Genomic DNA, 22007 nt, shown 5'->3' with positions numbered 1-22007 from the left:
GTACTAAAGCTGTCATTCTCAACATCCACATGAATATTAAAATCCCTACAATAATAACTTTGTCCGTTTTAAGGACTAAAGTTGACAAAAACTCTGCAAATTCAGATAAGAATTCAGAATACGGGCCAGGTGCTCGGTACACTATAACGATGAGAATTGGTTGCAGTGATTTCCAACTTGGGTGCGAAAGACTAAGAACAAGACTTTCAAATGAGTTATAGTTTGGTTTAGGTTTAGAGCTGATTAGTAGGCTAGAGTCGAAGATAGCTGCAACTCCACCTCCTCGGCCTGTGCCTCGAGGAATGTGAGTATTAATATGACTGGGAGGGGTGGATTCATTTAGGCTAACAAATTCTCCATCACCCAGCCAGGTTTCAGTAAGACAAATAAATCAATATCATAATCTGATATTAGTTCATTTACTAGTACACCTTTAGAAGAGAGAGATCTGATGTTTAAGAGTCCACATTTAACTCTCCTATTCATTTGCACTATTGCTCTTGTGGTTTTAATTTTTATGAGGTTTTTATGCACAGCTCCTCTTCTGTTTACCTTTTTAAATAATTTCGATGGTCGGGGGACAGACACCGTCACTATAGGATTTTCACTAAGTAACTCCTGAAATGGAGGAGCAGAGAAGTGTGTTAGACTGCGACTCTGCGTAGGGTTTTGGGTGGGTAACTGCTGAAAAAGAAGGGCAGAGAAGTGTGTTAAACTGCGACTCTGCCTCCTGGTCTCAACTCTGGGTTGTCATGGATTTGGTCCACTAATAAACTTGGTCAGATTTCTAGAAATGAGAGCTGCTCCTTCCCAAGCGGGATGGATGCCGTCTCTCTGGATCAGACCAGGTCTTCCCCAGAATGTCTGCCAATGATCAACAAAGCCCACATCGTTTGCTGGACACCACCTCGACAACCAGCGGCAGAATGACGACATGCGGCTATACATGTCATCACTGGTCAGATTTGGAAGGGGTTCATAGAAAACTACCGTGTCCGACATTGTTTTTGCATATGTACACACCGACTCAACATTAATCTTAGTGACCTCCGATTGGCGTAACCGGGAGTCATTACCGCCGACGTGAATAACAATCTTACTGTATTTACGTTTATCCTTAGCCAGCTGTTTCAAATAAGACTCAATGTCGCCCGCTCTGGCCCCAGGGATGCACTTAACTATGGCCGCTGGCTTCGCTAAATTCACGTTTCTCAAAATGGAGCTGCCAATGATCAGAGTTGGTTTCTCAGCGGGTGTGTCGCTGAGTGGGGAAAATCTGTTAGGAACGTGAATAGGTTGATGGTGCCCTGTGGACTTTGAATGCTTACGACTATTCCTCCTTCGGACAGTCACCCCCCCCCCCCTTTCCTGGCTGCACAGGGGATGCCGGGGTACGGCTACCAGAGGCTAACTCAGGCCGTTCCGCACCGACTACCGGGACTGGCTAGCTACAGTAGCTAAAGACTGATCTACCAAGGTGCGGAGCCGGACTTCTAAATCACTGAGCCTCGCCTCCATGTCTATAAATAAACTACACTTATTACACGTACGATTACCGCTAAAGGAGGCAGAGGAGTAACTGAACATCTTACACACCGAGCAGGAGAAAGTAGGAGAGAGAGGGAGAAGGAGAAGCCATCGCTAACGGCTAAGCTAAAGTACTGTAGCATCAGTTACCAAAACTTTAGAACAACTATGAGATTGAACAACAGTCACTAAAAGATGGAAAGAACTGTGAGTGCTTAGGCAAAATTACTGTAAAGAATAAGTGTTTAGCGAACAGTTGGCCACTGTAATCAAACAAATGTAACTGTTATTTAGCGAGAGCAGCACAACACGGTACCAAACACAAGCACCGGAAACGGAAATGAGTCGACACGCTTATCGCAATACGTCAGTTTACTTGCTCGTACTCAGCCTGTTATAACTCAAAACAAAGGGGTGTCACCATTATGATAAATAGAAAAACACTTCAATCATAATACCTCTACATAGATCCAGAGGGTCGATTTATTATTGTTAACATTTCTATTCAAAATACCCATTTATGCATCGCTAATATCTGTGGCCAGAATGTTGCCGATCCCTCATTTAATATTTCTTTCTTCAACTGACTTTCTGCTCACTCAGACACGGCTCTTATAATGGAGGGGACTTCAGCCTGGTATGTAATCCAGCAGTTGACATTCCAGTACGGCAGGCAGTCACTGTATTTGGAAATCAACAGACACCCTTAAACAATATATGAGCGATTTTGGTCTCTGCAATGCTTGGCGTTCCCCTTCGAGGGAACTCGAACTGCGTCGGTGACGACACTATGGGAACGCCCCTGGGCGTGGCAGGGCTGAACTATGAATGAAAGTACTCCAATCCTATTGGTGTTAATAGAACAGTAGTGTGTGACGGCGTAACCGGAGGGGGTATATAAGCACGCCGGCACATAGGACACATAGCTTCTTTCTATTCAGCAGGCACTCTGGCTATGTTTGGAAGCTCCATTTTCCTACCTGACATCGAGACGAAGCAGCAGATCATGTCAAAGCGATTCCGACAGTATGTCTTCCCTTGTGAGCGTTTCATCACAGAAGGTGATACCCATGGGATGTGCGTCTCATGCCTGGTGATGTCGCATGCTCAGGCAGCTCTCGAGGGGGCTGCCTGCGATCATTGCGAGGCCCTGCCCCTGAGGGTGCTGAGGTCTTGAGCGGCTCTCTTCCTAGAGGATGGTCGGATGCGCTCCCCTCGTGGCACAGGCCCCACAGTCGCTGAGGCGTCGCGGCGGCTCCGATCCTGGGGATCACAACGCGAGTTCGCCAAGGGTGCCGGTACGGCTGAGGCCTTTTTCCGGTCCTCGTCCGCAGAATCCTCCTCCCCTCGTCCCCGATCGGGAGCCCGTTTCTCGGTTTCTCCCACTCGAGGGGCTAGTCCGGAAAGGCTGACACGATCTGGCTCTGAGGAGCTAGATGTGCTTAGCATAGAGGAAACGGAACGTCATCAGCCCTCGCCAGGATACGAGGAGTTGTTGGAAGTGGTGACGCGGGCCGTGGCCAAGCTGCACATTGATTGGCCACAGGCGGTGCAGCAGCCATCGGCAGGCAGCAAACTAGATGAGCGGTTTCTGCAACACGAGCGCCACCCCCGCGTCGGCCCCTACCATTTTTTCCAGATCTGCACAACGAGTTGTGTAGATCATGGAATAAACCCTTCTCTGCGCAGCTGTCTACGTCCCCCTGGCTGGACTACGGCAACGTGACGGGAATCAGACAGCACGGCTAGTGGAGGAGGCACTGGCTAGCTATCTCTCTCCCAACCTCGCCTCATCCCTCGTATATGTGGCTGCCATTGCAGCATTCCACGCCCCTCTGAGTGATGGGCCATTGGGGAGGCTTCCGCTGGTCGTGCGCTTCCTCCGTGGAGCCCGGAGGATGAGACCCGTGACTCGTCCCACCTGGCAGTGGTTTCGAAGCGCTGGCTGAGGCCCCCTTCGAACCCCTGGAGTCGGCTGAGGCCAAGCACCTGACCCTTAAGATGACCTTTCTCCTCGCTATCACCTCTCTGAGGAGGGTGGGGGATCTCCAGGCACTTTCGGTGTCTCCCCGATGCCTGGAGTTTGCCCCGGGGAGGGTCAGGGCCATCCTGCACCCCTGTCCGGGCTATGTCCCTAAGGTTCCGGCCAGACTGGCAGGGTCCACGGTGCTGCAGGCATTTCATCCCCCACCTCATGTGACGGCGGAAGACAGGAGACTTCATCTGAGTCACTGTAAATACTGAGTATTTACACTCTGAGGTCTTCCCGGTGGAGGAAAGCAGACCAGTTGCTGGTGTGTTTCGGGCACCCCAAGGCTGGGCTCCCCGCTTCTAAACACACCATCAGCAACTGGATCGTTCAGACTATTTCCCTGGCCTATCAGGAGCGCAGTTTGCCTTCACCTACGGCCGTAAGGGCGCACTCTACTCGAGGCATGGCGGCTTCTAGGGCCCTCCTCGCAGGGGCGTCACTCCAGGATTTGTGTGATGCGGCTGGCTGGCCCACCCCTCACACTTTTATCCGGTTTTACAGACTGGACCTTCCTTCTGCACCCGGCACCTGTGCGCTCTCCTCCTAGTCGTGCCGTCAGGTTCTGCACGCTGGGGGCAGGCGGGGTTTCGGTGCGGCCTAAGTGGGTATCTCATTCCCATAGTGTCGTCACTGATGCAGTTCGAGTTCCCTCGAAGGGGAACGTCTCGGGTTACGTATGTAACCCTTGTTCCCTGAGAAGGGGAACGAGACACTGCGTCGGTCCACAACACCTCACCCCGCCTGGAGTGCCTTGCTTCATAGAAAGGGCTATGTGTCCTATGTGCCGGCGTGCTTATATACCCCCTCCGGTTACACCGTCACACACTACCGTTCTAATAACACCAATAGAATTGGAGTAGTTTCATTCATAGTTCAGCCCTGCCACGCCCAGGGGCGTTCCCATAGTGTCGTCACCGACGCAGTGTCTTGTTCCCCTTCTCGGGGAACAAGGGTTACATACGTAACCTGAGACGTTCTCACCACCCCGCTCTTAAAGAATATACCTTATTTTCACCAGTCCACCACTCATATTCTCGCCTTGACTATTTTTTGGTTAGCATTATGACAGACATTTCCGACACTCAGATTCACCCTATCACTATCAGTGATCATGCACCGGTTTCTATCACTCTTACTAAAAAAAGGGTCACACGGCCAACTAGAAGTTGGAGACTTAATGCATCATTGCTTAAAGATCTAGATTTTATAAGTTATTTCAAAAAGGATTGGGCAATATATGGAAACTAACGACCTGCCAGGAACCTCGCCATGTCTTCTTTGGGAGGCAGCAAAAGCAGTCATGAGAGGTAAAATAATCTCCTATTCATCATAAAAAAAAGAAAGAGAGATCTCGTGAATTTGAGCTGCAACAAAAAATAAAAACACTAGAAACTGCCTTTGCTGCCTCCCCACAGGAACACATGCTGAATGATCTGAGAAAATCAAAACTTGAATTAAATGAAATTATTAACAAAAAGACCCAATTTCAGTTGCAAAGACTACGCTTGGAGAACTTTGAACATGGCAATAAATCCAACAGATTCTTAGCCAACCAACTGAAGGTGAATAAAAATAAAATACATCACAAATTGATCCATCGAGCTCTAACATCGATGCATTTCTGAATAATATAGATTTGCCAAGGTTAGATGATAACAGATCAGGGCTCTGGATTCTCCTTGTTCAATGGCTGAACTCCATGAAACTCTCTTACATATACCGAATAATAAAGCCAGCCCTGGGCCAGATGGTTTTCCAGCTGAATTCTACAAGGAATTCTGGGAAATATTTGCGCCCACATTCTATAGGTTGGTAATTTCAATTAAATTTTATTTGTATAGTGCAAAATCACAACAACAGTTATCTCTGAGCGCTTTTCATAAAAGAGCAGGTCTAGACCGTACTCTGTGATGCATTTGCATGTTGTCTCCAACAATGAACTTTGCTAATATCAGCCTGCTCCTTAAACCAGACAAAGATCCTACACTCCCGTCCAGTTATCGCCCAATATAACTTATTAACGCAGCTCTTAAAATCATCTGTATAACCCTAGCAAGAAGGCTAGAGAATGTCACTCCTGGTATAATACACCCCGACCAAACAGCGGGGCTGTCGGAGGGGCCCCGGTGGTGGGGGGGGGTGTTGTTGGCTTCAGGTCGTGGTTGCACTGAACTGCCTCGGGGGTGTGTGGGGGCCTGGGGCTCGGGGCTTTGGTATGTCTGGGTCTGGGGAGGGTCTGCATGCTTGGACTGGGCCGGGCCCCCTTGGACCCATCCTGGGACTGGGCGGGGTTCTCGCTGGCTCTGGTGCTGCCGGTGCTCGAGGGGCTCTTGCTACATCCTCAGGTTTACGGAGCTCGGGGGCTGCTGGCTCTGCCTGCACTCTGGGGTGGTTTTACCGCGTTATCGCTCCCTGGCAGTGGGGAGTTCCCCGGCACGGCTCTCTGCTGTTCTCCCTTGGGGCGGGGCGCAACTCCCCCCGGGACATGTCGTCTGGGGTCCTTTGCGCTTTGGGGAGTTGCAGGGTGCCCTGGCTACTGGGGGTGGGGGTCTCTGGGCGCAGCGCGGGTCAGTCTGGATGAGGGTTGGGAGGGCTGCAATGGGATTGTGGGGCGATTGTCGATGCATCTTGATGCATTGTTTTTTTTCTGTGCAGGGTCTCGGGGGCTGCTGGGCGTTAGTTTGTGCATTGGAGTCTGAGGGGGGGCATTTCCTGGCTGGCTTGGGGGACTAGTTTGCGTCCCTGGTTTGCCTTGTTGGCCTCAGATCCGTGCTCCCCTGTTTCTCTGTCGGCCGGTTGTCAGACTCCTCTGGAGACTGAGGTAGTTGGTTGTCCGGATGCGCAGGGAGCTGTGCTCCGGGTTTGTTCTGGGTGTGTGCCTGGGGTTCCCGGCCCTTGACGGGTGGGTGGGTTGGCGGTGAAATGCAGCTGGGCTAGTTGATTTTGCCTCGTTGCTGGTTTGGCTGGCATGCATGGCGGCCGGAGGGCGTGCTGTGCATGGGGGATGCTGGGCTGGTGCTGGTGGCCCCCGCTTTTCCGGCGGTGGCGGACTTTTATCAGCGGGTGAGCCATGGCCTGGGTGGCACGTTTGCTGCCGGGCTGGGACTTACTGCTGGTGTTTCTCTCTGCTAGTTTTCACCGTTGTGTTCTGCCGCTTGCTCACTCTCATTCGCTCAGCCTCGCGCATGGGGGGCTGCCGGGCGGTGGGTGTCGCTGTGCTCGTGCGGTATGCGGGTTGGGGTCGTCATTTGCGTGGTGATGTTGAGGATTGCGCGGCATTTTGGCAGTTTGGTTGCCCATTCCGCTGTGGTTGGGTGCTGGTCGCGGGGTGGCACTGGCCTCTGTTGTGTGTGCGTCGGTCCGGGTGCCGCTCTTGTGCGGGTTCCGCCTTTTTGCTTTCTGACGGCATTGCGTTGTCAATTGGCATTCGGGTCGGGTCGGGGTCTTCTGCGTTCGCGTTGCGGTTCGTCTGGGAGTTGACCTCTCTCCCACCCCTATTGGCTACTGGGGGTCTCGCTGGAAACGGTGTGGCGCGCTTTTGGCATCCCAATCTCACTATGAACTACATTCTATAACAGGCTTATGTACACAAACAGACACACTCACCCCCACGTACTCAGACACATACAGTCTCACATATAGACACACACAAACAAAGGTAGAATTATTCTTGATATTTTTCATTCAGTTACTTATTTAAATTAATTATTATTTCAGCTCTCATGGCAGTGCTGTTTTGTTAATTTATGTTGCCTGTTTTTTTCTCGTTTTCATTTCTCTCTCAAATGTCTTCCTATGTCAGCTGTTTATTGCTGCTGTTCGGCTGGTTGTCCCTTTGTTTTTGTTTTTTTTATTTTGTGTGTTTGTTGTTTTTTGTTTTTTTTGTTTGTTTTTTTCCACCCCAAGACCCCTATCCCCGTTGTCTTGCAGGTGTTGCCCTCTCTCTGTGCCATCCCCATGTCTGTCCCCTGTCTGGCCTGGTGACAAATAAATTTGAATAAATAACAATACAGACAAAGGAGTATATTAATACTCTCTTGTTAAAGTAAAATTTGTCTAGCACAATATGGTATCCAGCTCCTCATACTCATACCAGGCTGCTGGGCAGGACAGGTTTTAAATAAAAAAAAAAAAGAAATGCAGGAAGTGTAAGCTGTCCCCTAAAACGATACACTTAATAATCATAATAATAATAATAAAAGTTTTGGCTAGAGAAGAGATAACAGATTTATTGGACACAGCGTACTATACCTCAGATCTAATATTTTATTCATGTCATGTGGTAGATTACAGCAGAACTGTGATCGTGTTGAAAACAAACTAAACAACACAGACAGTTTCACTTTTTCAGAGGGCAAATGTCAGCCTGTCATGTATTTCCAAGTTTTCTCCCTCAGTAAGATTTCTGTTACACTTTCAGGATTTCAGAAAAACACATTGGTTCATAGGTCTGTTTTCTCAAGCCTTAGTTTCACAGCCACATAAAGTTCAGCCTGGCCTCCCGATCATATTGTTTAAAGAGGAACGCTGTGTTTCTGTCACTGGAGAATGATCTGTTTAGCTTCAGATATACAGTTAAATATCTGTGCTACACACAATACAGCCTGTAGGTGCCATCATTAAAAAGGAGACTGACACATGTAGAAACACAAGCAGGACAGACCATCACATGGTTTGGAAACAAGTAGTACTGTAGGTTAAAGTTAAAATAGGTCTGTGAACTAGGATGGATGTTTGGGAAATCATTTTATTGTTCACCTTAATTTTCTCTTCCAAATAAGCTGGTTTAACCCCTTGGTTTGTTCCAACCTGTGTAATAGTCTGATTGTGCATGTTTCTTGACCAGTCTGACTTCAGTCTTGTTGCCTGACTGAGTCCAGAATGGGAACTAGAACCGAAGCCGGACAAGCAGGCATTGCAGATGGGCTCAGCAGCCACCCAGTGAACATGGCTGGACTGGAACCGATTATATCCACACATAGGTGTCATTTACCCTGGGGACATGTCCCCATCACTTTTTGAAATGGCTGATTTTGTCTCCAACAATTTTTTGAAAGCATTTGCTAAAGGTTTTCTGAAAATTAGCTTGCAACAAGAAATGTTAAATAACAAATAAAAATTCTATGAGAAAGATTTACTTGCACAAGGGAAAAACATGAAATGCAATGTAAATATAGAAGAAACAGATCTGCTTGTTCAAAAAAACATGCTGCTGATTACTGCATCGGCCACATGCATTTTCTTTCCCTTGACGCACTTGCAGCCACAGATATATTTTTTTTTATGATTTTAGATTTTATCATAATTGTTTTGAATGTTCTGCCTCAGATTTGGGAAGTGATCCACTGTTTGGCATCAAGTATTTGTTCTGACCAGAAAGAAAAGTTTTGAAAGAAATAATGATTTGACATTTATCGTGACAATTATCGATATCGAATGATATACATTTTTTTATCGTAATAACATTTTTGGCCATGTCGCCCAGCCCTACAGTTAGAATATTTTCACATCTCACTATGTAAAAGGGTTTATTTCCACCAAACCAGAGCTGCTGATTGCTGGAACAGTGATGGTTTTGGGGAGTTTTATTTTGTTTGTGAAGTTTGAATGAATTGTGTTTTACAATAAATTAACAAGGTGATTAGTTTGGTCAAAGAAGAAGAAACTTGAATTCAGATGGTGTATTTTTCAGACTATTGTCGCTTGAGGTACAAAGTGATAATGAGATAGTACGGGACAGAGCTCACTCGTTAGCACGCTAACTTCAGTAGATTTAGCACGCTAGCTTCAGTAGATTTCTCTGCAACACAATTCATAGATGACTTTGACATAACATCAGAACTGTTCTTCAAACTCTGTTGAAAATGTTAGTTAATTTTTGGAATGTTTTAAACTAAAATTTTGGCCAAATATCATCTTTAAATCCCTGATTCAAAAAAGACAACCAGGCTATTTAAAGAATATGCAAATATGGAGAACCCCAGTATATTTCCATACTGAATGTCATTTATTATTAATTTTATTATTCAGTTTTATTTAATCTTTGATTTTTCCAATTCATTCATTCAAAATGTTCAATTAAATTATGTGAAAATATTGTGTCATGTAGCCTGTTGGCTCATAGTTTCGTCATATTATTTTTATTCAAAGTTAACATATGATATAAAGAAAGAATACATTTGGAATAATAAAGAAGGTTAATTTACGGTTTGTTTACTTTTCTTCACACATTTACACCAATAGACCCTCACTGCATTTGTCTGCTTGAAGTGCTGGCTGCATTAGTTGCTTGTTAGGGGCTGGTGACATCAGAGGGTGAAGTCAGTAGTCAAACCCCAACTTTTTGGTACATAAAACAGATTTTTTTGGTGATTGGTCTGTGTTTCAAAGATGGACAAAAGTTTGCTTTACTGCACCATTCTGTCCAAATTTGGTGACATCATCAATTCCAGAGATACAGGTGATAAAGCAGAATCAAAATTTTGACTATTTTAGGTTTTGGGGAGGATCCAAACATCAACCACAAAAAACCCCAACCATAAATCCAACCAATTTTACAGTAAAATATTTTTAAACAACCATCCATTTCAAACTAGACATATTAAAATAAAAAGGTTGTGGTTTCTCAGCTAGGGGTATCTCAAAAACTATAGCCTTTTGGGTGATTTGTTGCTCTACTAATATATTTTTTTCCTCTCAGAGCTGGACAACTGCACAGCATCACTCACTAAAGAGTTCTGCTGCTGTTTGCCTGAGAAACATTTCTCTACGTGGACTGTTACTAAGATTATTTGATTAAAGCAAGTACCTAAACTTAAACATCTGATGACTTTCAGTTATTTCTAATATCTGACAACAGCTAAAAGCTCAGTAGCCTATGGAATGTGCAGCAGTAAATCCCAACAGCATACAGTCTACTAAATAACAATTGAGCAATTACAATAACAAATACAGTGCCATTAAACATTTCAGCACTATAACATCCCTGTTGTGGTGGCAGCCCGGCTGTTAGTGTCCTGTTTATTTCTCCTTTTTTCTTGTGATTCTGTTTTTCCATTGTGTTTTGGCCTGCCTGTTTGTGTCTCCCCCTCTCTCTGCTCCTGAGCCCAGCTGACAGTCCGCACCTGCAACTCATCAGCCACCTCCTCTGCCTGTCACACCTGCCAGTTATAAGTGGGGTCCAAGCTTCCCGTCCTTTGCTTCCCACGGTATTTGAGTTTCGATTATAGCACCACCTATAAGCTGAACTGCAAATTTTTCAGGTATCATCACGGAACATATGACACAAATTTGGTATCAATCGGACTTGTGGTTATGGAAATATAAAATGAATGTTAAGTCAATGGGAATTGGTGGTTATAAAGGAACAAATATTTTGTGTTAAATAGCGTTTCCTAAGAGGTAATTGCACCAAATTTTGCACAGCCCCTCAGGGGGGTATGCCACATAAGATCCTGGTGTCGATCTGCCATTCCAAACCTAAGATATGACACCACTTCCTGTTTTTGCATTTTGCGCAAACATTTGTTAGCTTATAATTCCAACAATTTTTCGCATGTCAATCTGGGAGCCCAAACTTTTATCAGCTTGGTCCAGAGATCCTCTGTGCCAAGTTTGGTGTTGATCGGACTGGCCGCTTCAGAGGAGTTAATTAAATTTGGTTTTTCAGTTTTCACAATTTTGTGAAAAAAATTCAAGTGGGCATTGCCTATACCACACGATCCAGGTCGATCCCCCGAACACATGGATATAAGGTTTGTGATATGCACCTTCGTATGCATATGCGGGAGTTACAAAGCCAAATGTGTTGACCTTGCTTTTAGCGCCCCCTAGAGGTAGAACTGTGCAATTTTTTGTGCCTGAGGTCATTGCGGTGACCTGGACCTGTCTTATGATTTTCGCGTCTGTACCGTTTACCGTCTAGGCCGCAGTATGAGTTTTATTTAGGGAAGAAAAGAAAACAAAAAAAACCCAGAACGATTACAATAGGGTTCCCAGCTCCGCCGGTGCTCGCGGGTTCAAGCCCCACTCGGGCTTGGACCCTTAATGAATTACTTTCTTATTTTATTGTGATTTATTTTGATCATTCTTCAAGTTTCCAGTTTTGATTAGGGCACCGTAAAAGGCTAGTTGCACACTGTGGAACAATATATTAAAACAGCAATCATTCCCATTGACTAATTAACATAAAGCCATCACAGAGAGAAATGCAGTCACTGTAATTACATGTAATCCTGAAAATCCAGCGGTGCTGCAGGCCACCTGGACAGACTGAGCCAACACACAGTCACAGTAAACAACAGCAAAGCACTGCAGGCTGCATGCCCACCTGAGCTTAGCCTACATGGCCTTAGTGTAGAGAAACCTCCAGCAATACAACGACGTCCAAGCTCAATCTATACAAACACGTTAGCAGAATCATTCCACCGACGTGTTGTTGTTTCATACCTCGCTGAGGAAGGAGGGAGGGCACTCCGTACTGATGTCTGCGCAGCACGACGCCTTCTTATCCGCTCTTACTGAGACGATCCAAATGATTCAGATTTTCTGTTCGGTGATGAAGATGAAGCTCCAGGCATCTGAACGCAGAACAGCAGCTGATGGATGTTTCTACAGGGCCCGACGGGCAGCAGGCACCAGGCGGAGCGTCAGACCGCGGCAGGCCGGACGGTGGACCCAGCAGCAGAGTGTAAACCAGTGTAAAACGGATCAGGTGTCTCTGTTAAATCCCAACACCCAGCTGTTCGCCCACTCCCCGCTTTCTCCCAGCGCATCCTCTCATGAGCCCACGCTGATCCTGAGGACCACAGTCAAGCGCGGGTTCCTCCGCAGCAACAGGAGAAAGACTTCCGCCTCCAATTATTCACAATAAAAGCCGCATCACATCCAACGTCAACCCGCACTGCAGATGTGCAAAGTCGGACATATTTTAACACTCTGACAAAATACATTAAAACACACATAAAATATATATCGTTATAGCCTATTTACTTTGTATTAAGCTTCTCTATAGCTACTGTAGAGTGTGCCATGTGATTTATGTTAGATACAGACTGGCCTCCCTGCCCACTGATGACACAAGTCAAATTCTTCCCTAAAACTGTGTAGGCACTGTTTTGTTTTTTTGTTTTTTTTCAGGATGTAGATTTTTAAATCAGATGTCAAAGCAGAAAGCACAGCATCAAAGACTACCCTAAACTTTCTAGCCTCTAGTGCAAACCCAGGAAGCCTAGAGCCTGCTTTACAGCAACATAAGGAATTCACCCAAACGATTTATGTTTCAGACTTCCTGGAGGAGGAGTTTGTGCCTGAACATCCACCATAGCTCCTTTATGCCTCTCTTAACAGATATTTTGTTGTAATGGAAATGTGAGCAATCGTTCTTGACCTCATGTCAAAATAATTTCAACTCAATGAGACAGCCCCAAAAAGCTAATAAGTGGGCCTTGAGTTCTACACAGGACCCCAAGTGTTCAATATTAGTAATATAAATAAATAAGACCTTAATAGAAAAACAAACATCAAATGAAATTCCACAGTCAGTCTTTTCTTATTTCACAATTCCATTTCTCCCAATGCCACTTTTCATGTCAATCAAGATCCAGGGTAGTTTATTGGTTGTTTGCCCATCCACACCAAAGAAAGAAATTCTGCTGTGAAAGGGTACAGCTAGTAGGCCTACCACAAAAACTGCTAGAACAAAACTGATACGCATAACATTTCATAACAATGAGCTTAGCCATTAGAAGATCTGTCTGACTCTGACTGGACCACCAACTTTATTTTTTATGTTCAGCTTCAGCCTCCTTTTCCTCTGCCTCCTTTTTGTTTTTTTGTTGGCTTGGCGGTAAGGTTAAATGTCGCCACATTACGCTGCTAGCTAACGTTAGCCAGCTTTCACTCTGCCTTCTTTCACGGGGGTATTGAGCTGATCTGCCGGCTCGCTGCACTGTATGAAAGGTACGGAGCCGGAAAGGGGGGTCCAACTTGATCCACCTCTGAGCCGGGAAAGTTGGTGACAGCCACAGCCGGCATGCCTGGGTTGTGTTAACGTTACACTTAACAGTCTTTTAACACACCGCTGGTTCCGGTAATGTGAAAACACACATGGTTGCGAGATAATGCTGCAAACTTTTGTTTAGTATGAATAATTCTTTCCGCGCTGATCTCCATATGAAAGCGGCTACATCTCACTCTCCCCTCTTTACCTCCTGACCCCTGTACCTTGTCCCCTAACGGCTACCCCCTTACAAATCTACACCAATCAAACACAAGTACCATGAAATGAACAGAACCATCCACCAATGAACCTCCCTCATCCGTGTGTTACACAATTTAAGATCCCTTGGTATATCGGGGAACAATTTAAGTGCGACACACAACAAACATTGTCAGTCTGCTGCTAATTACTGTTAAATAGATATCCTTCTATGCTTCCAACATTTAGCCACCAAATGGAAAATCCACCTGCATTTGGGTGGATTTTCCATCCCTGATGGTAAACGGACTGTAGGCCTTTCTAGTCTTCCCACCAGTTAAAGTGGTTTACATGTCACATTCACCCATTCACACATGTTCATAGCTGCCATGCACAGTGGCAACTGCTCATCAGAATGGAATAACACACTCTCACACCAATGGAGCACCTTTGATAGCAATTTGGCAATGAGTTTGACATGCAGACTGGAGGAGCCGGGGAATGAACCACTGACCTGACTAGTTCTCCCTCTTGAACAACAGCCGCCCCTATATAGATATAAGCCGCTTTTCGACCAAAATTACCGGGGACTTTTAAGTCTCCAGATCTCTTTTTGAAGAACTAAAAGGAAAGTACTACCCCCCAAGCAGGGACTTTTTGGGGGTAAAATGAAGACCCCAGAACTACATTTAGACCCTGGTCCCTCCGGTGGAAACGCAGTGAGTTCCTCCAAAGGTTCCTAGTTCTGGGGTATAATTCCTTTGGTCGAAATGCAGCTATATACTTCTGTTGGGATCACATTGACCTCATGGAGCTGAGGTTGTTCATTTGTGATCTTGGCTGAACTTTTGTCAAGTGTCAACTTTTGTCACTGAACTCACTTTCTCAGAAAAGAAAGTCACACCAATGCGAAAACAGCTTTGATTGGTCAATGATATATCACCTACATCACCTCATTGATAAAAACAGCAGCACAAGCTCTGTTCAGGGTAGGCTGCAGCGCATCATTCGCTCCACAGAGAAGGTGATTGGCTGCAATCTTCCTTCTCTTCTGGACCTGTACGCCTCCAGGACTCTGAGGCGTGCAGGAAAGATTGCAGCTGACTCCTCCCACCCCGGAGACAAACTGTTTCAGACTCTCCCCTCTGGCAGGAGGCTGCGGTCCATCAGGACCAAAACCTCTCGCCACAAAAACAGTTTCTTCCCGTCTGCAGCTAGCCTCATAAACAAGGCCCGGGTCCCCCACTGACACTCCCCCCTTTCAAATAATACAAATGTCTCTGCACATGTAAATACTGCTTCATCTCGTGTCGGGCTCAGACCTGGCACGTCGCACATATTTGCTGTTGATTGTTGATCTTTGTAGTTGTATATTTTTATGTTGTCTGCAACGTTGTTCTTCCATTCCATATTTATATATATTTCTACATTTATTTATGTTGACTGTATGTTTGTCTACGTGTAGCACCTTATCACCACAGCAAATTCCTCGTATGTGTAAAACACTACTTGGCAATAAAGCTCCTTCTGAATCTGATTCGCTCTCTTTCCACCTTCACTCCACTCTGTACCTTCCCTTCGGAAAAGACGTTTAGAGATTGAACTCGCCCCAGGCTTTATGGAAAGTTTCAAAGCTTATCTCTAACATTAACTGATCATTGTTAACGTGAGATTATGTAACTACATTCCTCAGTCACAGCAACACCTTTTGTCCTTTGTTTGACCACATGTTCTCACACTCACCCCACTGTCCTTACCAGGGACACAGCTCTGTATGTTCTCTTTGTTTTAGTTTAATGCATTTAGTTAGTTTCATCTTGTGTGTTTTTGTTTTGTTTACATTGTAAATAAATGCTTGTGTATTCAAGGTTCAAGAAGTTTATGGTCGTATGCACAGAAAAAAACGGCTTTAGACCATACAACGAAAATCTTACTTTGCAGGTCTCCCGTAAAAAATAAATATGTAATTATGTCAATATCTAAATATAAACGTATTAATTAAAATAAACAAGAATATATACAGACTGCTGAATAAAGTAAGGTGCAGCAGAGATTATTTGGAAACAACAACCTTAGTGCAAAGGGTGAGGCTCTGTGCGTTGTGCTACAGAAAGTCAATAGGAGTGATGGAGAGTGGGGCAGGTAGTGTTGGATTTATTGTTCTAGACTCTGAAGCTGTTCGATAGTCTTTTCATCCTCGATTTCACACTTCTGTAGTGTCCCCCTAACGGCAAGAGTGAAGAGACTGTGTTGTGGGTGTGTACTGTCTTTGCTCATGTTGTGGGCCCTCCTGATTACCCTGGTGGTGTAAATGTCCTGTAGTGATAGGAAGGCTGCTCCAGAGATGTACTGTGCAATGGGGGCCCAGAGTAATTATTATTAGTAGTAGTAATTTTGAATGAATATATTCTCCAAATAATTCTCCTTCAATCCACTATCTATTAATTGTAATTTTGTTATAGTTTTAATTTAATTAGTAACCAAAATTCCAAATTAATAGTTCAGTATATTTATTGAGCTTTAACTTTAGTCCACAGAGTTAATTTTAATAAATTTTTCACATTCTCAAAATAATCCATCAAATACTTTATGTTGCAGGTGGAAAAATAATACATTTATAAAATCCATTCGCAGGTTGATTAGAGACAGACAACAGACAACAGCAGCCAGCAGAGTTGTTTATTTAATTTCAACATCATCATCATCAATATACTATATAATGACATCATCATCACAAATAATAGCCGATAATAATATAAAATAATATAGGAAATCTATGGAGTCCACTCACAGCCCTGCATAAAGAGAGCTGTGGGTAAAAAGCTACCTAGCAGCAAAGTTGCCACCCCAACTTCTACTCATCGATCATATCCTGTGATGACAAGCCAGTGTTCATCATCACCATCACTTTACTGTGTATGTCCATCTTTGGCACAGTTGGTTGAAAGGTTTCAGTTCAGTGATGATGTCCTCCTTATCAGATGACAGTCTTACTACATTCGGGGGTCCTGTGTCCTCCACAGCAGGACCTCAGGGTCCAAACTGCATATTTACACGAATCAGTCCAAAAGTAATAACTGGATTTTACTCTCTACAACCAGAATGACAACTGCTGTTGTGCGGTAGCAAACAGGTTTTGGAATCCTATAAAAAGATGTCTTGGTCCATATTGGTGTGGTTTTAGCACTATAGTTGAAAGCAAGTTATGACTGGATCTGTGGGAAGACAATGGGGTAGATATGGCTGTAATGATCCACAAAGTGGACCTCCAGGCCCTCTGTGATGTAGTCTGGCAGGTCAGAGAAGTCTTTCCTGTTCTCAGATGGCAGAATGATGCAGGTCACACCAGCACGACGGGCCTGACAGATAAGAAAATACAGCTATATAACATGTTTTTGCCTTTTTGGTCTAAGGATTGGAATATCAGTTTGTGGATTCATCCAGCAAGACCCCCCCAAATACATACACAGTATTTCACAAAAGTGAGTACACCCCCACATTTTTATTGCAACCGCTGGAAAATAAAAGTGAGGACACCCCTAAGTGAAAATGTCCATATTGGGCCCAAAGTGTAAATATATATATATATATGCGCGAGAAAGCGGCTACACTCTCCCCTCCCAACTCCTGTCGTCCACCCCATTATAAATCTAACAAACACAAGTAACATGAAAAGAACATAAACAACAACCAATGAATGCCCCTAATCCATGTGTTACACGATTTTAGTACATCGGGGACCAATTTAAGTGCGACACACAACCAACAAGAATGCCAGTCTGCTGAATAGCTGCCAATGTAGCAGGTAGCCTTCCTAAATCCATCCGCATTTGGCTGGTGTTTGTTTCCATCCCTGATATAGATGCATATATACACATATATAAACACAGGCATATACACACATATGTGTGTGTGTCTTGTACTTACAGCAATAGTTTTCTCTTTGATTCCACCTACTGGCAGTATTTTGCCGGTCAGTGACACTTCACCAGTCATGGCTACGTTCTGACGCACCGCCCGGCTAGTTGCCAGGGACAACAGTGCTGTGACAATGGTGCAGCCAGCGCTTGGTCCATCCTTAGGAGTTGCCCCCTAGAAACAAGTGACAATTATAGACAAACAGACAGAAATGTGCATTGCTGTCAGCCACGGTGTATTTTTGATACTAGCACAGAATATTTTCAAATCTATATATTTTGAAAAATGCAACACAAATAAAAAGTATTTAAAAAAATATATATATTATGCAAAGTATAGGGATGCACCGAATGTCCGGCCACCGAAATTAATCGGCCAAATACAGCAAAAAAGCACTTTCAGTGTTCTGCCTAAGACTGATTAAATTTTACTGAACAATTACATTGACATGGCAGTGTGGAAGGATTTTAAAGTGTTCAAGAAAGACGCAAAAATGGCCGTTTGCAGACACTGTTGACACGCTGAATTGTCTCCTAGCACATCCACCCATCTGTGGCTGACTTCTTAGAAAAGGCAACAAAGGGTCTGAACCACTAAGTGTTTCTGTCACTCGTTTCTGAGAAGGCGATTAAGCTAGCCGCACATATATTTGGAGTGCACACGTATTCAAGCCTTTATGGTAAATCCACTGAAATGGAAGAGTGCGAGCTGACAGGCAGGTTAGGGACTTTATCCTGTCAATTTCTCTCTTTACAAAGACAAGTGTTGCAGTATGAGAGTCCTACCTGAAGAGAGGCTGTGAAGTTCATGTTACACCATACGAGAACCACAAACAACATTATTTATCAAATTGGGTCGGACTTGATGAATTTAGCGCGAGGATACACATGTGACAACATCCGGTTTTTAAAATAAGGCGTCTATACAGGATGGAAATAAGATTCATTGGATTATATTCACAGAAAGTATAAAACACATTACATGTGTCCATTAAAAATAAATGGACACAAATGGAGAATTTACTTTACCGGACCCTCTCGGGCCTCAGACCCACCCACCATAGTCTCTCCAAATCCTGTTGGAAACACTGAGTAAAAGGCACATATTGACTATTTAATTTATGCAATGGTAAAAAAAAAAAAAAAAAAAGCAAAAATGCGAATGTACCTGTTAAAAATATTTTAATTACATTCGGCTTCAGCCAAGAATTTTCTTTTCAGTGCATCCCTAGCAAAGTAATCAGTAAGTCATTTATTTATAGTACTGTGTCGCCATGGTTACCTCAGGGACATGCAGGTGCAGGTGGGAGTTAACCAGGAAGTGATTTTCTGGTTCCTGGGTCATCAGAAAGGCTCTGGCAAAGGTCGAAGCGATCTTTGCACTTTCCTTCATAACATCACCCAGCTGACCTGCAGAGGAGTACCAACACCTTTAACATGCAGTTCAGTTCAGTGTGCTATATTGGCATGGAATTTAAACAATGTTGCCAAAGCGGTTTCCAACAAAACCAAAAAAGTTTACATTTAAATATGACAAGATTAATCCAATCAAAACCAATCAATTCAATTTAGCAGTTATAAATTACAAAAAAACAAAAAATAACAAATACAGATAGAACCTAAACTACAAATAAAAGTAAACAAGATTTAACCTGCCATGCGTCGAATGTAAAGAGCAATAGTTGTTAAGTAGTGACACAGGAACAATTACTTGGCGACAAAGTTTGCCATATGTCCTTCTCCTAGGATTATTCTTAATTTATTGTTATCTTCAAGTTCTTTAAATTCCATTATTAATGGATGGAATTTCTCAAAATATTTCTCTGTAATGCTTCTATAGTTATTACATGTCTCTGTCTCCACCTCCCCTGTGGTAGAGTGCTCATAGACTCTCGGTAACCAGGACTTCTTATGTCTCCCTTTTTCAACTGCAAGGATCAATGAGTCTGTACTTGTAAGAAGCTGCCTCTGCTTGATATCCAGACATTTCATAATCTCTGTTTAGGGCCAGATACCAATCTAGTTTGTGTTGGTTTTTGTCTCTTCCTCCCAATATTCCAAATAAGTACTTTTTCTTTGAGTGATCATTTGATTTACTCCAACTGGTGTTTGTAAAGCAGTGCTGGCTTGAGAAAGGTGTGTGTGACATGTGAGTGGAACCCAAATTTCACTTCCACAGAGTGAAATCGGCTTAATAACACTGTTGAATATTTTACAGGAGATTTTAATTGGGATACTAATATAGAATTTCTATTCAATTGCATAGAGAGCTCCACAAGCTATTTATTTTTGTGCATTCACTGCCGTAGAGGTGTTCCCTGAAGGCCTTGGTAGATGTAGTTCATTTTGTGATCTAGGGTGGTGTTACCTAGAGTGGCATTTTGTGTCGTGGCATTTTGTTTTTTCTGAAAGATCTGAAATGATCTGAGTTTTGTTTGTTTTTTACTGTCAGGGCCCAATTTTGGCAGTATTGTTCCAGGAGGTTAAGCTGCTGCTGTAGTCCCTCTTTTGTGGGGGACAGCAGCACTAGGTCATCTGCATAAAACCAAGACTAGACTACTCCATTTTGGAGTTGGAGTTGGAGTTAAAGCTGATTCTGATTCTGGAGTCCTGGCGCTATACATTGGTCCTATTACACTGCTAATTAGTTTATGTAGATGTTAAACAGTGTGGGACTCAAATTACAGCCTTGGTAAACGCCTCTCCTCTGGGAAAAAAAAAAATTCAGCTTATCACTGCTTTTGTGCATAAGGATAATTTCAAAGTATGTATTTTAATATGTATTAATACATATAGACTAAATATGTATTTAGGTGATTTCATTTTTTGTTTAGAAACAAATAACAGATGTTTTTGTTTATGAATTACAAAGGAATTACGGATTATCCAATGATATCCAGACCAATAGCGTTCCTTTCACTGGTGACTTTGTGTGAGGCCACAGAAATGTTACAACGCTTTCATCAAGTTGAATTTATTACATTATAAAGTATAGTCCTCCCTCCAGCACTGCTCACTCGCTCTGTTTGGTTTCATTGCAGTGTACGCTGAGCTCCCTCTGCTGACCATAAGGTGCCTCTGCACACAAGCAGATTCAAACCCAGCCTCAAGTGTTTGGGCCACGCCCCTTATTTGCATACACTCCTCAATCCTAAATTCTCAAATGGCCACTGCTAAATGCTCAAATGCCCACTGCTAAATGCTCAAATGCCCACTCTAAAGGCTCAAATGCCCACTGCTAAATGCTCAAATGCCCACTGCTAAATGCTCAAATGCCCACTCCTAAAGGCTCAAATGCCCACTGCTAAATGCTCAAATGCCCACTGCTAAATGCTCAAATGCCCACTCCTAAAGGCTCAAATGCCCACTGCTAAATGCTCAAATGCCCACTCCTAAATGCTCAAATGCCCACTCCTAAAGGCTCAAATGCCCACTGCTAAATGCTCAAATGCCCACTCCTAAAGGCTCAAATGCCCACTCTAAAGGCTCAAATGCCCACTGCTAAAGGCTCAAATGCCCACTGCTAAATGCTCAAATGCCCACTCCTAAAGGCTCAAATGCCCACTCCTAAAGGCTCAAATGCCCACTGCTAAATGCTCAAATGCCCACTCCTAAAGGCTCAAATGCCCACTGCTAAATGCTCAAATGCCCACTCCTAAAGGCTCAAATGCCCACTCCTAAAGGCTCAAATGCCCACTGCTAAAGGCTCAAATGCCCACTGCTAAATGCTCAAATGCCCACTCCTAAAGGCTCAAATGCCCACTGCTAAATGCTCAAATGCCCACTCCTAAAGCTCAAATGCCCACTGCTAAATGCTCAAATGCCCACTCCTAAATGCTCAAATGCCCACTCCTAAAGGCTCAAATGCCCACTCCTAAAGGCTCAAATGCCCACTCCTAAATGCTCAAATGCCCACTGCTAAATGCTCAAATGCCCACTCCTAAATGCTCAAATGCCCACTCCTAAATGCTCAAATGCCCAATCCAATATGGCCAAATGCCCAATCCAATATGGCCAAATGCCCAATTCTAAATATTAAATGCCCACTGCTAAATTCTCAAATGCCCACTCCTAAATGCTCAAATGCCCACTCCTAAATGCTCAAATGCCCAATCCAATATGGCCAAATGCCCAATCCAATATGGCCAAATGCCCAATTCTAATATTAAATGCCCACTGCTAAATGCTCAAATGCCCACTCCTAAATGCTCAAATGCCCACCTAAATGCCAAATGCCCAATCCAATATGGCCAAATGCCCAATTCTAAATATTAAATGCCCACTGCTAAATGCTCAAATGCCCACTCCTAAATGCTCAAATGCCCACTCCTAA

General features: G+C 44.0%; 1 protein-coding gene across 1 annotated transcript in view; it reads right to left on the bottom strand.

The window, feature by feature from the left end:
• Positions 1-16422: 16422 nt before the first annotated feature.
• The window catches only part of lonp1 (lon peptidase 1, mitochondrial), a 35761-nt gene continuing 30176 nt past the window's right edge, over positions 16423-22007 (bottom strand). The window contains exons 19-21 of the mRNA XM_038716902.1: positions 18957-19084; positions 17685-17849; positions 16423-17116 (exon numbers count right to left, since the gene is read on the bottom strand). Of these exons, the coding sequence (XP_038572830.1) occupies positions 16961-17116; positions 17685-17849; positions 18957-19084 (449 nt within the window). The 3' untranslated portion in view covers positions 16423-16960. The remainder of the gene's footprint in view (positions 17117-17684; positions 17850-18956; positions 19085-22007) is intronic.

The sequence above is a fragment of the Micropterus salmoides genome, unplaced genomic scaffold (genome assembly GCF_014851395.1).
Source record: "Micropterus salmoides isolate LMB-PRFRI ecotype aquatic unplaced genomic scaffold, ASM1485139v1 Ms_hic_scaffold_13, whole genome shotgun sequence".
NCBI classification, from domain to species: Eukaryota; Metazoa; Chordata; class Actinopteri; order Centrarchiformes; family Centrarchidae; genus Micropterus; species Micropterus salmoides.
This window is presented reverse-complemented; position numbering and strand designations above follow the sequence as displayed.